At 50.2% G+C, this 16,304-nt stretch overlaps 1 protein-coding gene across 1 annotated transcript; it reads right to left on the bottom strand.

Annotated features, from left to right (window-relative positions):
* Positions 1–3,725: 3,725 nt before the first annotated feature.
* Positions 3,726–10,235, bottom strand: CCDC42 (coiled-coil domain containing 42). Its single transcript, XM_054048030.1, has 7 exons — positions 10,159–10,235; positions 9,618–9,723; positions 9,230–9,334; positions 8,068–8,265; positions 7,288–7,509; positions 4,408–4,566; positions 3,726–3,824 (listed from the first exon to the last, which is right to left on the bottom strand). The coding sequence occupies exons 1-7, from the start codon at positions 10,233–10,235 to the stop codon at positions 3,726–3,728; spliced, it is 966 nt and encodes a 321-aa protein (XP_053904005.1).
* Positions 10,236–16,304: the final 6,069 nt, after the last annotated feature.

The raw sequence follows: 16,304 nt of genomic DNA, 5'->3' as shown, positions 1-16,304 counted from the left end.
GGAATGATCCGTAGCAGCTGCCGGTACCTCAGTGGGTATTTGTCAAGAGTGACCCCACACCAGCCCAGCAGCCCCGCTCCCCCCAAACCTCCACACCAGCCTGGGAGTCTGTGACCCAGCGATCTCTTGGTGCCACCTGGCAGAGGGCACAGAATGCCTAAGGGTTAGAGGGATCCCCTGGGTCTGGGATCTGCATACTAGTTCACTCATGAATGTCATGTCAGGTCTCTACTGAAAGCTTGTGTCACACTGATCATCATCATCAATGCAAGATGTACACAGGAAAACTATGTGAGGAGTTATGTGTATAGTCTAAAAATGGTGCTCCCTAGGACTGTGAGTTAAGGCAGGTCATCAAAGGGTGACGCACATGCTTCTCCCTGGCAGGGGGCAGAGACACTTCTCTCTTTGGCTGGCCATGTGCAAACTGAGTATTGTATAGTTCTCAATGGATGCCCATCTACAGTCAGAGCCAAAGGCGAATCAGTCAATTGCTGGAGCTGCAGGAAAATATTAAACCAGCAGAGGGTAGCCTGTTTAGGAGTTAACACAATGAGCATTTGAAATTATATCTGGAGAACAGATCAATCCCTAAGGATCCTTCCCTGAGGAAGTGAACTGACAGTGGGTTTTGCTTCAGGACAGAGGGATCTTAGCCAAGCTTGGCTGAACATGCTGGGAAGAAAGTTGGGTGAGAGAAACTTCTCTGACAAGAGGATAACTTGTGAGGTAAGTTTAGGTCTAGTAAGCACATAATGATTTTATTTTCTATGTAACCATTTGTTTCCAGTATTCTTACTTGCTATCATTTGAATTTCTGGCCTGTGATAACAAACTTACTCTTGCTTTCACTAGAAATATGGCTACGTGCTGTGTGCTGAACGGATCTGTGGTAAGGTATAACTAGAAAGCTGTGGTGCACTGTTCCTTCGGGAACAGTGGGCTGGGTAATTCTGTGGATAGAGGGCTGCGATACTACAGAGGACACATGGAGGACACAGGAACTAATGTGTGCCCATTGCTAACCTGTACAGAGAAAGTGGGGCCCACAGCGGCCAAGGGGGAATGTTTGTGTTGCCAGTAACTGGTGGTGTCATGGAACTGAGCCCAGGCAGGTACAGACAAGGCTCCCTCATGCTAAGGGCAGGTGGTAGTGAGGTGTCTCACAAACATGGGTACCCCTGGGAAGTGTCACAGAGACCTGCTCCTCCCACTGTCCCAGGAGACTCTCTCTGTTCCCCCTAACCCCTCACACCAAGATGGGACACTAACTCCCCCAAACATCCCCCCAACCTGGGAGACCCTCTCCTCCTCCAGCCCCTCAAACCTGCCCCTGCACCCACTCCCTCCCTCAATCCCTCACCCCAGCCTGGGGGACCTGCTCCCCTCCCCTAGCCCCTCAAACCAGCCCAGGCACATGCCCCCCTACCCTCAATCTCTCACACCAACCCAGGGCACTCACTGTCCTTCCCAGGCCTCGTGCCAGACTGGGAGAGCCATTCCATTCCCTCCATATCAGCCTGGGGGAATTTTTACCTAGGGAAAATGACCTGTCCATGAGAGAAGTGGAATATTCCTTGGGAGCTCATGTGAAAACACTGGAGCCAGTCCCTGGGCGCAGGGGGAGGTTCAGGGAATCAGATAGAGGGGGATACATAACAGTCAGACCAGTTTCTGCCCAGCCTGCTTATTAGTGCCTTTCTGGGGCTGGGTTCGCCGGGATGTTCTTTCCTCATGCAGAACACCCCACTCTCTCAGTATTAAAGAGGATTCATAGCCGTTACACTGGGGGAGCGATCATTTTCCTCCCTCCCCCCGCCCTGGGAGAGCTGAGCAAATAACTGGTTTCTTTAGTCATCTACCAATTCCAAAAAATCAATTTCCAAAATTTTCCGCAAATCAAAAAGTTGAAAAAAAATTCACTTGGTGTTGAACTAAGCCTTTTGTCTGACCCAAAATGAAACATTTAACTTTGGTTTGGGCTTTTTTTTTTTTTTTTTTTTTTTAAAGAAATGCTTTGGTCAGAAAATGTTGAAACGTTTGGAGTTTTGGGGGATTTTTGGGGAATTCAAGAAAAGTTTGTGAAATATCTTGGTCAAGCCAAATCTACTAAAATTCTTTCAGGGGGTCAACAAGCATTTGGACAAGGGGGATCCAGTGGATATAGTGTATTTAGATTTTCAGAAAGCCTTTGACAAGGTCCCTCACCAAAGACTCTTAAGCAAAATAAGCAGTCATGGGATAAGAGGGAAGGTCTTTTTGTGGATTGAGAACTGGTTAAAAGATAGGAAACAAAGGGTAGGAATAAATGGTCAGTTTTCAGAATGGAGAGAGGTAAATAGTGGTGTCTGCCAGGGATCTGTACTGGGCTCAGTCCTATTTAACATATTCATAAATGATCTGGAAAAAGGGGTAAACAGTGAGGTGTCAAAATTTGCAGATGATACAAAACTACTCAAGATAGTTAAGTCCCAGGCAAACTGTGAAGAGCTACAAAAGGATCTAACAAAACTGGGTGAGTGGGCAAAAAAATGGCAGATGAAATTCAATGTTGATAAACACAAAGTAATGCACATTGGAAAACATGATCCTAACTATACATATACAATGACGGGGTCTAAATTAGCTGTTACCACTCAAAGAGATCTTGGAGTCATTGTGGATAGTGCTCTGAAATCATCCACTCAATGTGCAGCGGCAGTCAAAAAAGCAAACAGAATGTTGGGAATCATTAAGAAAGGGATAAATAATAAGACAGAAAATATCATATTGTCTCTATATAAATCCATGGTACACCCACACACCTTGAATACTGCGTGCAGATGTGGTCACCCCATCTCAAAAAAGATATATTGGAATTGGAAAAGGTTCAGAAAAGGGCAACAAGAATGATTAGGGGTATAGAATGGCTTCCATATGAGGAGAGAATAAGAAGACTGGGACTTTTCAGCTTGGAAAAGAGGCGACTAAGGGGGGATATGATACAGGTCTATAAAATCATGAGTGGTATAGAGAAAGTAAATAAGGAAGTGTTATTTACTCCTTCTCATAATACAAGAACAAGGGGCCACCAAATGAAATTAATGGGTAGCAGGTTTAAAACAAACACAAGAAAGTATTTTTTTTCACACAATGCACTGTCAACCTCTGGAACTCCTTGCCAGAGGGTGTTGTGAAGGCCAATACTATAATGGGGTTCAAAGGAGAGCTAGATAGATTCATGGAAGATAGGTCCATCAATGGCTATTAGCCAGGATCGGCAGGAATGGTGTCCCTAGCCTCTGTTTGCCAGAAGCTGGGATTGGGTGATAGGGCATGGATCACTTGATAACTTGTCTGTTCGTTCCCTTTGGGGCACTTGCGATTGGCCACTGTCAGAGGACAGGATACTGGGCTTGATGGACCTTTGGTCTGACCCAGTATGGCCGTTCTTATGTTATATTTTTCAACAACAAAGTGTAAGTGGAGAAATTCCCCCAGCTCTATGTCAGGGCGCTATGGGGTGGTTTTTAATGTAACGCGAGGAACAAACCCCATGAAAACGATGTGGTTCTTAGAATACATTGTCTTTATAACACGGCTGGTCTCTGTTTGCATAGGAGCTCAGAACCAGGAGGATGGAGAGCATTGAAGTGCAGTCTGCAGCATCCATGGGAGATTCTTTCCTTTCCTGTCTCAGCTGGCCAAGCCTTCCCTTGGCAGAACAGGGGCAGTTGGTGTTTCCCTTACACGTCCTTGACCACAACTATCATTGATCGGCTTTGGGTGTCCTTCTTTTTCACCTCTGCCCAGATGTCGGAGAGGTCCTGGATGAACTGCTGGATCTGGGGTGGAGAAGAGAGATGGCAGGGCTGGAGGTTTAGGACTGCTTGGAATGGCTTTTGCAGCATGAATGGCAAGTGTTTGGCTGCTCTGAAAGGCACATTTCCCATGGCTTTAAATTGGGCTGCAGAGGAGGAGGACTGGACATTTGCATCCCCAGCTCAGAGCAAGTGGGATGGCTCTTTGGGGGCCAGTCTTTGAGAGCAGGGAGCCAGCTAATGAAAGCATGGAGCAATGGCCCAGATACACAAGGGATTTGTAGCCAGTTCAGTCACCCGCCGTCCAATTCATCCAGCCTTGTGCCTCCACACATAGACCCTCCTTCCCCTGCACTGGCCCCTCTCTGGGGCAAGAGGGGACCAGGGTCAATTCAGACTCCATGCTTATTTATTGCTGGTGTTCACCCCCCTCTGCTCTGCCAACGGCACCCCAGCTCTGTCCTAGAGAGTCCCCTCCAGGATGGGGTGAGGTGCCTGAGACACTCTGTTTTCTCCTGGCCCTCTCTTCTGCAGAGCCTGCAGCCAGGCCAGTGCTGCTCTCCTTCCCTGAGCCCGGGGTGAGGGGTGGGCATCAGCCTGGCTGTACCATATCCAGCTGCTTGTGGGTGTCCTCCACGGGCACGCTCAAGGTCTCCTTCAGTTGCTTGCTCACGCTCTGGAAGAGGTTCAGGGTGGCCATCTTGATGGTGCCCAGCATGAGGGTTTTCTTGGCGGCTGTGTTCTGGATGTGGGCCCAGCGAGACTCCTGCAGAGAGAGGAGAGGACAGCAGAAATCATGGAAATACGCTGCTCAGCAGAGAGGCTGGCAAAGCACTGGAGATGCCAATATGATAGCGGCCCATCTGCTACCTGGGCAGTACCCACCCTTGCCCTGGACACTACACAGCATCAATCTGTCCTTCACTTCCATTCACATCTGGAAAAATCTCGGCTCGGCTCGGGATCATGAGCCCTAGCTGGTGAACATCATTAAGGGAATTCAGCAACGTAGTGGCAAGTTCCCAGAATGCACCTGCACAAGCAGGTCAGAGTTCACAAGAGCTGGTTTGGGGAGCTAAGTCTAGTGAGCATGGTGCAGAGGGGAGATGTATGGACAGTCCGGGAGCACTGGAAAGGGCTGGGGAAACCTAAAAAATACCCTGCTAAAGGGGCAGCAGATGCAGATTGTAATGCCACTGGGAAAGAAAAACAATCCACACCAGCAGCAGCAGCCAGTGTGCCTTCATCAGGGATTGTTCAAAGAGGTAATGGTACAAATCTAACAGTACTAGAAATAGGGAAGGAACCAGAACCAAACAATGAGACAGGATGAGTCGCATTTGGAAGGTTTTCTTCACTTTTGTTGTGATTTTAAACGAAAGCTTGGATTGCAGAGCACAATTCTGCGGCCACTTCTAAAACAGGGTGTGACGTTATTGACATAAACTGGGACCGTATAGATCATTGTTGCAATCAAGGTCCTGTAGTGGCACCCAAATCTTGTATAAAGGGGGTCAAATGGGGTGTCTAGGACAAGGTTATGGTTTACTGGTTATGATTATGCTGTCTATGTGTGTGTATCAGTTTTGTAGTCGAAGTTATGAATATTGGCTCTATACTGTCTGTATGGCAAACTTATGCTATGCTTCTGGGTGACATCCCAGACAAGCTGAGATTAGCTCTGCCTAGCCTGCTTGATGGCCCATTAAGGACCATCAGCTATACAATGGACCCATTGAGAGAAGGCAGATACGCCTTGTAACTCAGCAAAGTATGCAGGGACTGGCCCATGTGACTCCAGGCTCCATTTTGCTGTAATTTTCCACAGTAAGAACAAAGAGGTGTTCTTACACCTGGAAAAGACTATATAAGGCTGATGCCTCATCTCCATCTTGTCTTCAATCCTGCTTCATACCTCTGGAGAAACTTTGCCACAAGCTGAAGCTTTGAACAGAGGACTGAGGACCCATCCCAGCGGGGGATGTATTCCAGAGACTTGATTTGAACCTGCAGTTTATTCCATCGCTGCTGCAAGCCTGAACCAAGAACTGTGCCATTACTGTATGTTATTGATTCCATTTAACCAATTCTAACTCTCATCTCTATCTTTTTCCTTTTATGAATAAACCTTTAGATTTTAGATTCTAAAGGATTGGCAACAGCGTGATTTGTGGGAAAGATCTGATTTGTATATTGACCTGGGTCTGGGGCTTGGTCCTTTGGGATCAGGAGAACCTTTTTCTGTTACTTGGGTACTGGTTTTCATAACCATTTGTCCCCGTACGAGTGGCACTGGTGGTTATACTGAGAAACTGGAGTGTCTAAGGAGATTGCTTGTGAGACTTGCGGTTAGCCAGTGGGGTGAGACCGAAGTTCCCTTAGTCTGTCTGGTTTGGTTTGCCTTAGAGGTGGAAAAAAACCCCAGCCTTGGGCTGCAACTGCCCTGTTTAAGCAATTTGTCCTGAGTTGGCACTCTCAGTTGGGTTCCGCCAGAACCGCATTGTCACACAGGGGGAATTATGTAGCTATTTACTCAGGCACGTCATCCCATCACTCACAGGGCCCTGGCTACCAACCATGAACTGGGAGGACCATGACAACTAGCTGCAAGTATCTAAAGGGTATAAATAGAAAATAGGGAACAGAAAGGGATGAATCAAGGGGTATAATTTGGAGTCATGGATTACAACTGGTCAAAGAAAAGAGTGAACATATGCAAAACCATATCCATGCTGAGGTTTCTGAGCCCTGGGATCATCATCCAAGGGCCTGGTGAAAGCCCCAAGCCTTGAGGCCTTTACAGCTACATTAGACAAAGCCATGGAGGCCTTCCTGTGGGAAACAATCCAGCCCTGGCGCTGGGGGGATAGATTGGATATGACCAAATAGGTCTCTCATATCCCAGCAGTCTGGTCTAAATTAGAAAAAATGCCCCCAGGTCATGCCATTGCTTTATTGTCACCCTCAGGCACCCCCTAGTGTAGATGCACAGTGACCCTGACTCAGCAACATGTGCCTAACAATGACGTGTGGGCGGAGTCCCACTGGCCCACGGTTCGATGAATCAGGGCCTTACGTTGGGTTACGCCTCTCTTAAATTAGTCTAGCTTAGGTCGCCAGGCAGAACCAACGCAGGCAAGACTTAAATCGTGGCAAGGGTTTGCCCTGATGTTGACGGACTGATTTGAAATCGACCTAGTGAAACTTTCCTGCTATGCACAAGAGTTAACGTGTATGATTCTGTGACCCACCAGCACTCTGAAACCCAGGGTCTGTTCTCCTGGCCCAGTGCAGTCACAGATTGAACCCTGGGGTGATCCATTGGGTCAGGGGCGAGGCACCCACCCAGGAAATAGGGTTGCAGTATCCTGCTGCCTTGCCAGCCTCCTGTCCCACCACTGCCCAGCAAGCTGGGGGAGTTCACCTGCCTGCGTCTGGGGGGAGGAAGAGGGCGGCCTCGGGACGCATGTATGGGAACTCCCCTTACCCAGACGATGACATCGCTGCGGGCGCGGTCGAAGCGCATCTGCAGGCGCGCCAGCTTGTTGTTGTGCTGCAGGATCTCGTCATCCTTCTCCTCCGTGTAGTGCGACAGGCGCACCTTCGCCTGCTCGATCATCTCCAGCCCTTCCTGCGCCGACTGCATGAGATCCTGGTGCATGCCCACCAGCGTCTTGTACCGGCCAATGACTTCCCGTATCTCCTCAAACTGCAGCACAGCGCCCTGGGCATTACTGCCCCATAGCCCAGCACGGCGCACGGGAGCCTATCACACTGCCACTTGGTGGCCCTGATACCCAGCCCAGGCAGGGAAGGACATCCCGTCCCCTCTAACGGGAGAATAGCACATCTGCCCCAGAGTATCCTTATCACACCAGCGCATCTCCTGTGCCCTAGCTTCATTATCACCCCATCCCAGGAAAATATCACACCTCCCCCGGCCTGAGTATCCCACACATACATGGGACGGCCCTACTCATCCCAGCCTTACCCTCTGTTCCCTTGGCCAGGCCCCTGGGGTCCCACCTCCACTTTGCTAAAACCTTCAGCCCCTTCCCTAGGTCCCTCCCACATGGCCCTGCTCCCTTCTCTGGGTCCTTGCTAGCACGAGGGAAACCCATCTCAGCTCCTCTATGCTCTCTGCACTAACCCAGCTGCAGGGAACCCTTGGCCCTGCCTCATCTTCCCCTGAGACTTTTGCCCCTGCCTATGGTCCCATCTCAGCTCCCCATCTCAGCACGTGGGAGCCCCTAGCATCCAGGCTCACCTCCGACATCTCAACCACTTTCTCCAGGTACTTGTTGAAGATGGAGTATTGCTGCAGCTTGTTGGAGAGCCGCTGGTGCTCCTGTTTTAGGACTGCCATGTCCAGCTTGGCCTTGGCCAGCTCCTTCACCCTCTGTTTCTTCAGCTCTTTCTCTTTGTTGGCTTTCTTCAGGGCTCGAATTCGCTTTTGGTCATTTTCCTAGCAATCACCCCGCCACCACCCCAGAAAGGAAACCCCAGACAAGAGATGTGGGAGGTTAGCAATGTGACTGCATCATAAGGAGATGCCTCCTATCCAGCCCCACGCCCCTCCAACATCAGTAGTACTTGGAAGAGGAGAGAGACTATGGTGGGGTGGAGGGGGGGGAGATGAATCCTGGATGAGCCATGATCACGCCAATGGACAGCAATGGAACTAGACAGTCACCAGCAGCTGGGATGGGGTCCCATAGCTTCCACAGCCATTGGCACCTGGGCCTAAGGAGGGCTGCAGAGAATGCCCTGCTACCAGCACTGAGGGAAGATGTTGGCTGAGACTTTGGGATGGATGCCACTTAAGCTGGGCATGACAAAGCTGGTGTTGAAGGCTCATGGCAACATAGAGCAACCCACCCCTACCCAGCCCCTCCCGAGACCATCTCTGGCTGTGATACAGAGTGGAGGGGCCCTGGTGGATAAAGTCGTGGCTACTGCCTTGAAACATCAATTCCTGTTCTATGCTGAGAAGAGATTCAAGAAGTCATGGGTGTGTGAGGTATATCACGGAGGAGCCCTCTACACATAATGGGAAAAGGCGGCTGTGTTATAGCCAGGGATAGCTCTATGTATTTTGCCGCCCCAAGCACGGCAGTGAGGCAGGCTTCCGCGGCATGCCTGTGGGTGTCCACTGGTAACGCGGATTCGGCGACATGCATGTGGGAGGTCCGCTGGTCCCGTGCCTTCGGTGTATGCGCCGCCGAATTGCCGCCGAAACCGCGGGACCGGCGGAATTCCCTCAGGCATGCTGCCGAAGCGCTTGGTGTGCTGGTGCCTGGAGCCGCCCCTGGTTACAGCTCAGGGTGTGTGTGGGTGTACCACAGAGGAGATGTTCACATGTAATGGAAACAGGCAGCTGTGTTACAGCTCAGGGGCGTGTTATGTGAGTGCTGCAGGACTGGTTGTACCTGTATGAACTGCTCAAATTTCTTTATATAAGCCTTCAGCTGAATCTCCTTGGCCCTGAGCTCCTCCCATCGGTTATTCAGGGCTTCCATCCTCGTCCGGAAAGCCTACAGGGATCATGGAGAAAGGCCAAAGGTGAGCCAGCTACTCTGATCCAGTGAGCTCCCCTTCCAGTGCCAATAGTCAGTGGTCCCCCACCCTGACCCTCCAAAGCAGGGCCAGAGGGAGAGATTTTGTGCTGTGCCTCTCAGGGGGTGCCTGAGGAGACTGGACCCAGCAGGAGGTGGAGGGCACAGAGCAGGGTGTGCATGGCTCTGAAGAAGCCCAGCTGGTAGCTGGTGCTGTGGGTCATAACAATCATGGCAAGGGTCCTTCATGAACGCCTCTCACCTCCTTCTGAGCCTCCATAGCCCTGTGCACCAGCGTGGCCTCTTTCTTCTTCTCCAGCAGCCGAATGGATGGCGATGGGGATTGCTCCTCCGGCGCTGGGAATTTCCTGCCGTAAAGATACAAAAGTGTTCCCCGTGGGGCTGTCTGTGGCCGAGCCCGTGAGCTCAGTGCTGCCTGCCCATCACAAGGGAGATGGCCTTGCCGTTCGCTCGGCCTGTGCCCTGGAGGCTCTGAGCTACTCGGGAGGGCTCAGGCAGCACCACATGTGGATGAAGCCCAGGGCCCCATGAGCATGGAGACTGAATTCTACTCGTGCCAGGAGGGGAGGGGAAAGGTGGAGGGAGGGCAAGGGAAGGTGGGAGAGGGAGAGATGGTGGAGAGACAAGAAGGCAGGAGGGATATTGTGGAAGGACTGGAGGTGGGGAGGAAGGAGAGAAGGAGGTGGGTGTACGAGGCAGAGGAAGGTGGAATTGTGGAAGGCCATAGAAGTGGGGGGAGGGAGAGCAAGAGGATGGGATGGGGAGGGGAGCATGTTACTCACATCAGCAGCTTCAGGAGCTTCTGCCCATACTGCATATGGAAATACTCCGACAGGTCCTCTTCCTCCATGGTGGTCATTGTGTCTGCTCCCCCGGCGAGCCCTGCTCTGGCCCCACCTATGCAGCCTCTCCCTGGGGCCCAGCTCAGCTGCCGTATGTGGGAGTCAGCGGGCTGGAGTGGGATGCACCCACAGTCCCTGAGTGCCTCCCTCCTGCTCTTCCCAAGGCCCTCTCTTCCCCTCCCTCCTTGTCGGAGCCCCCAGCAGACAGAGGCTTGGTGGCTGGCTCCACGTACCGTTGGAATCCATGGAACCCCAGCAGCCAGGGTTGGACAATGCCAAGTGGTTACTTAGCAACCTTAATGCTCCTGTCCCTTAAGGAGAAATTTGTTCCCATCTGGCTGGGCTGCAGGGAGCCACCACCCCAGTCCCCAGCTCCACTGCTGCATCCTCCCCTTCTCTTCCATGTCCCCTTGGGGAAGGGAGGAATCGGATGAGCCTCACAGGAGGCCCATGTCAGCAGGGCTGAAAGCCCGGTGCTTAGCCTGTGCTCCTCCTGCTGGCCCCCATGCATCGTGTCGCTAAGCCTCTTGAGCTGGCAGTGGCCATCACATGAGAAAGGGGAGGAAGAGGGAAAGCTGTCAAGGGTTTAGCCATAACATATATGGTGGCTTTGAAAAGACGGAGCATTATTGCTGCCAGGGTTCATGGGACGGCAGAGGGTTCCCTCACCCTGCACAGGTGACATTTCTCCAGGGTCACCACTCTCCGTGTCCTTTGCAACCATTGCAGTATTCCCAGCAGAAAAGGCAACTCATGCGTGTAAGCAGATGTGTCCAGTGGGAGGTGAGCATCAGATCGTTGTAACATTAAATGTGGGTATGTGTATGTTAGTCACAGTTACAAGCCGTAGCACCTGTCTTTTAGCTCTGGAGGTTCCCAGTTCAATCTGTGTTGGCCAACATGGGGGCAATCACACACACACAGTAGATCTAAGATATTTACTCAGAACAAAACACAGAGAAGCTTTGTGAAGACTCATGCTGTGATAAATAATAATATCCCAATGACATCCGAGCCATGCAAATGGAGCATTCCACTCCCTGACCAGAGAACTGGCTGGCTTTCATCCCCAGTTTTGTACCTTCTGAGACAGACCCTTTTGTTTCCTGACTGGCTGAACTTTACCCTGCCAGTCTGGAGACGTGCCCGGCAGAGCACAGATCAGATCCCTCGCTTAGGAAAATTTCTTCCCACTTTACTACCCAGATTCACAACCTGAGGGGCCTGCTGAAGCCACAGCTGCTTCAGGATGCTCTGAGAGTGGCGCTGTCCGAAGCTGCTGCTTATCATTTATGCTAGGCCAAGAGGTTGTGCCCTTTTTCTTACTGATTCAGGAACCTTGCCCTAGTGATCAGACCTCTGTCACCTCCAGACTGAATTACTGCAATGTGCTCTACACGGAGTTATGTCTCAAGGCCGCTCAGAGATAGCAGTGGGCACGGAACATGGCAACCAGCTGCTCGGAGAACCTCACAGGAAGCATATGACCCTAGCGCCCTTGGATGTGCATAGCTGCCTGGCTGGGTGTGGCTGCAGTTGAAGGTATTGTCTCTAACCTATGAAGTTATTTTCCAGTGGATCCTTTCAAACAGGTAGGTGCTCAGCAGCAAAGTGCTACGGGTCTGTGCTGATTAACAATGAGTGATTAACAAACAAGGCTGATAAAAAAAATTCTGTTGAAACCCTTTTTTCAATGTGAAGTTGGGTTTTCAAGGAAAAGAATTTTTTCGTGGTAAGTGGCTGCTTTCCTTCAACATTTGTGATTGTTTGTCAGTGTCATATAGGGGGCCTGGTCCCTGTCGGAAGGCAAGTGGGATCAGCCCCTGTGATAAATGAAGTGGGGATAGCTCCATTTTATGAACACCCAGCCAGATAGTTAGCTGTAAAATCCCTCTTGGTGTCTGTTCTCTGCTTGCTTTACCTGTAAAGGGTTAACAAGCCCACAGGTAAAAAAGGAGTGGGCACCTGACCAAAAGAGCCAATGGGAAGGCTAGAACTTTTTAAAATTGGAAAAGAAGCTTTCCCTTTGTGTCTGTTGTGTCTTTCCGGGAAAGAGGGCAGCAGAAATGGTGTGTAAAGCTTTAAGCCAGGTATGAAAAATCATCAGATCATACCTAGAATTACTTATTTGAAACCCCCAAAATATGTAAGTAAATTAGGAATGTTTAAATAGACGTGATCAGGTTTATTTCTTTATTTTGGCTTATTATTCTCCTCTGTGCTAACCCCAGATGCTTTCGTTTGCCTATAACCTTTAAGCTGAACCCCCAAGAAAGCTATTTTGGGTGCTTAATTTTTGGAATTGCTCTTTTAAAATCTAACAAAAGCCTAAGTTCCAGATGTATTTTGTTCCTTTTTGTTTTTAATAAAATTTACCTTTTTAAAGAACAAGATTGGATTTTTGGTGTCCTAAGAGATTTGTACATGTTGTTTGATTAGCTGGTTGCAACAGCTGATTTCCTTTGTTTTCTTTCTCAGCTCTTCCCTGGAGGGTGGGGGGGGGGGGTGAAAGGGCTTGAGGGTACCCCACAGGGAGGAATTCCCAAGTGCACCTTCCTGGGTCCAAGGTGGTTTTTGGCATTTGGGTGGTGGCAGCGTTTACCAAGCCAAGGTCAGAGAAAAGCTGTGACCTTGGGAGTTTAATACAAGCCTGGAGTGGCCAGTATTAATTTTTTAAATCCTTGCGGGCCCCCACTTCTGTACTCAAAGTGACAGAGTGGGGATTCAGGCTTGACAGCCCCTGTGACCAGCTCCTCCGGGAGCCAAGTTAACCCAAAGGGGGAAGCACCAGTGGCTGATTAATGACCTATCTGTCTCAGCTGGGCGAGGACAGCAAGGCGCTGAGGCAGGGACTGCCGCAGAAGGTTGTCAGCGGGATACTGCCTAGACTAAGGGCTCAGGCACGGTTGTGCTTTAGGAGTTAAGCCTCTGATGGCCAGAACTGTTTAAAGATTTATTTTGATAAGAAGACACCAGGAAGCAAAGGGCGCGGAGTCTCCCTCTCTTTGGGGATTAGAAAAGTATAAGTCTGAGGAAAGGCCAGGATGAATGACTAGCGGAAAAGACTCACAGGAGGCTGTTTCATGTTATTCCTTGGGCTTTCTGTGAAACCATGGGCTGTGTGAGGAGATAACCCTGCATCCCACTAAAAGAGCACCAGAGAGGGTAGTACTTGAGCTGAAACAACTGCTCAAGTGGCGAGTGGTGGGACATCTGGTGCTGCAGACACACCGGTACAGAGGGACTGTTATAGTCAGAAAACTGACAAGCAACTTTTTGGCAGCTTTTAGTGGGAATATGTCAGTTTTCAACTGTCAGGGTTTTGTTCTTTCAACAAAAACTCAAATTTTTCCATGGGGAACCCCTTCCCCTCCAGCAACAGTTTCTGATTGGCTGTTAAATAACCTCAAGCTTTGCCTTTGGCCATTAACTTCTACAAGGCTTACCTTGACATGCCCTGGCTGCGTGAATGCTGGCTGCTCTAGGAGTGTCTTTGTCTTACAAGTCAGGCAGACCTCCTGGGGATCCAGCCTCTTGTATCTCTCTGGGGTGCAGGAGCCAGGTTAATTCTCTGTCTCTCTAGTTCAGGCCCAGGATAACCCCGCTGGGTTAGCTTGATGGCTTTGTTTATGGCCGATATGTAAGCTAAGGTAAATCCCCATTCCTTCCTCTCGGACACACCTGCTTATCACCTTTGCCTAGCCTAGGCTGTCTGGTCTTAAACCCGTTCTAATAACATCACACAGAGAGAATTCATAATGTCGCACATACCGCTAACCTGTGCACTTTGCAGTGATATTCACAGCCAGCATGTTCTTAGCTTGCATGCGATACCTCACAAGGCATGGCTTGTACAAGTATTACTGCAGTAGTGTGTAGGGCGTGGATACAGGGGTGGGGGTGGTGAGCAGCTAATAGCATGGATGAAGGTGGGGGGCCACACAGAGGTAGGCACCAGATGCAGGAGCTGGGTGGAGCAGCTCCCTCACTCCACGTGAGTTACTGAGGCAGGAAAGCAGACCCACCAGCTATAGACAAAGCAGGAGCCAGCCCCTCTCACAGGGATGTGGAGGGAGCAGAGAGAGTCCTCACAAGGGATGTCCTCACAGTGTCACCCCTCAGTTGTGTTGTCAATGGGTGGGACTGGGATTCTAACTGGCAGGAGGTATCTGATCTATCAGGGAGGATGCAGTCAGGGTTGGGGAGGGGGCCGCTTGGTTTTGTGGCCAGAGTGATGCTGGAGTTATGGATTCGGACGAGTGGGCTCGGGACACAGTGGGAAAAGGGCTAACTGGGTTAAATCAGCTGTTGGCTGCGAACTGCTCCCCCAGCTGTCGCCACACCAAAGGCCTTGTTGACCAAGTGGCTTTCCCCCCTGTAGGCGATGGTAAGGTAAGCTGACCCATGTAGCTGTGGCATTGGGCTGGCACTGCTCAGAGGAGAACTTCTCTTGCATGTGCCTTCTAGCAAAAGATTTCTGAAGAGCAGCAGGTGCTGTAATGAGAGTTTGGTTTCTCACTTTTGCTGAATTCCCTTCCCTTCCCATTGAATTTGGGGCTGGGCCGACCCCGGTCTCTCCTCTGAAAGACAAAGCACGTCTGTGCAATTTTCCTCCCAGTGGGTGTATGAGATTTGCTGCTCAGAGTTCATGCTGTCAGCCGAGACCAGGGAGGGTATACACTGAGGCTGCCTTCTTGCAAGATGTATTTACAGCAACTAAACTGCAGTTAGTTACGTTTGTGCCAGTCTCAGTGCAACTTGAGTGACCTGATCCTTTATATCAACTAGGGAGGTTTCCTGCCCTTCACATGCTGCCCAAAGGAAAGAGGCAAGCTCGGGCTTATTCCTAGTGAATGAACAGAGAACGGGCTTGGATAAACAGTCCTTAGGGCTGGATTTCAGGCTTCAGGCTCTCCAAGGTTTGGTTCTCTCTGATACAGCCTGGAAATGGGCATCTCTCCCTGACAGTCTGTTCCACTTTAGCCTTGTCTACACTGGAATCTATTATACCCCCTCCCCAGCCAATGGCGCAGCGGCGCAGTGTAAGTGCCAGTGTTCACATGGCTCAGGCATCTTTACTAGAGCTCGGCAAAAAGTTTTGACCAAAACATTTGTTCAGCAAAAAATGCAGATTCAGTGATCCTGACATCTCTTGCAAATTTGTGTCCGTTTTGCTAAATTCTTTCGACTAAAAAAAAAAATCCCCCAACTAAAATTCTGAAAAAAAGAAACATTTCATTTTGACATTTTCAAAATGACTTTTTGTTTCAAAATGTCCTTTAATTTTATTTACATTCTTTTAAACATTAAAAAATGTTCAAAGTCAAAACAAAATGATTAATTTTGGGTTGAACCAAACACTTCATTTGACCCAAAATGTTGTTTTTTTACTTTTCAATTTGCCAAAAATGTTGAAAAATTTCAATTATGGTTTGACGCAAAATGGTTTCTTTCAATTGTTCAGAATTGTCTGTGAACTAAAAAAATCCGTGCTTTGCCCAGCTCTAGTCTTTGCCACCTGAGAGCTCTTTGTCCCCCTCTAGTGGCTAGAGTTCAGGTAGCGAGTTCTGAACTTGCTATTTCCACTCATCTAACAGGCCAGGCCATTCAGCTCAAACAGTAGAGATCTCTGCTTGTACAGCCAGAGGAACTGAGGCCAGTCCTCAGGGCCATCCTTAGGATTCATGGGGCCCTACGCAGTATTATTAAATTGGTGCCCCTATGCCTGACGGCAGCCTGGGCGTGGGGGAGGGACGAAGCAGCAAGGATACCAAGTCGCCCCGCCTGCCTCACGGTGGTAGAGAGTCACAGTTCCCCGCAGAGGCCCCCGTACCCTCTCCCTTACACAGAATGCGCAGTGCCGGCGTATTTGGCTCTGTGAATATGGCCCCTGCCTAAGGACACTGCAGCGCATGCTGGGTGTGCGGGAACTGACCCGCTCTTACCTGCTGTCATGGGCAGTGGGTGAAGCTGCTGCTTGGGGAGGCTAGCTCCCCATCCCACCTCTTCTGCCTGTGGCCCCACCCGTACTCCACCCCTGCCCCACTCCAGGCCCGCCTCCACTCCACCCAGGCCCCGCCCTCTCC

Source organism: Malaclemys terrapin, chromosome 13 (assembly GCF_027887155.1).
Source record: "Malaclemys terrapin pileata isolate rMalTer1 chromosome 13, rMalTer1.hap1, whole genome shotgun sequence".
NCBI classification, from domain to species: Eukaryota; Metazoa; Chordata; order Testudines; family Emydidae; genus Malaclemys; species Malaclemys terrapin.
The sequence above is the reverse complement of the archived record's forward strand: the minus strand, read 5'-3'. Positions and strand labels throughout refer to the sequence as shown.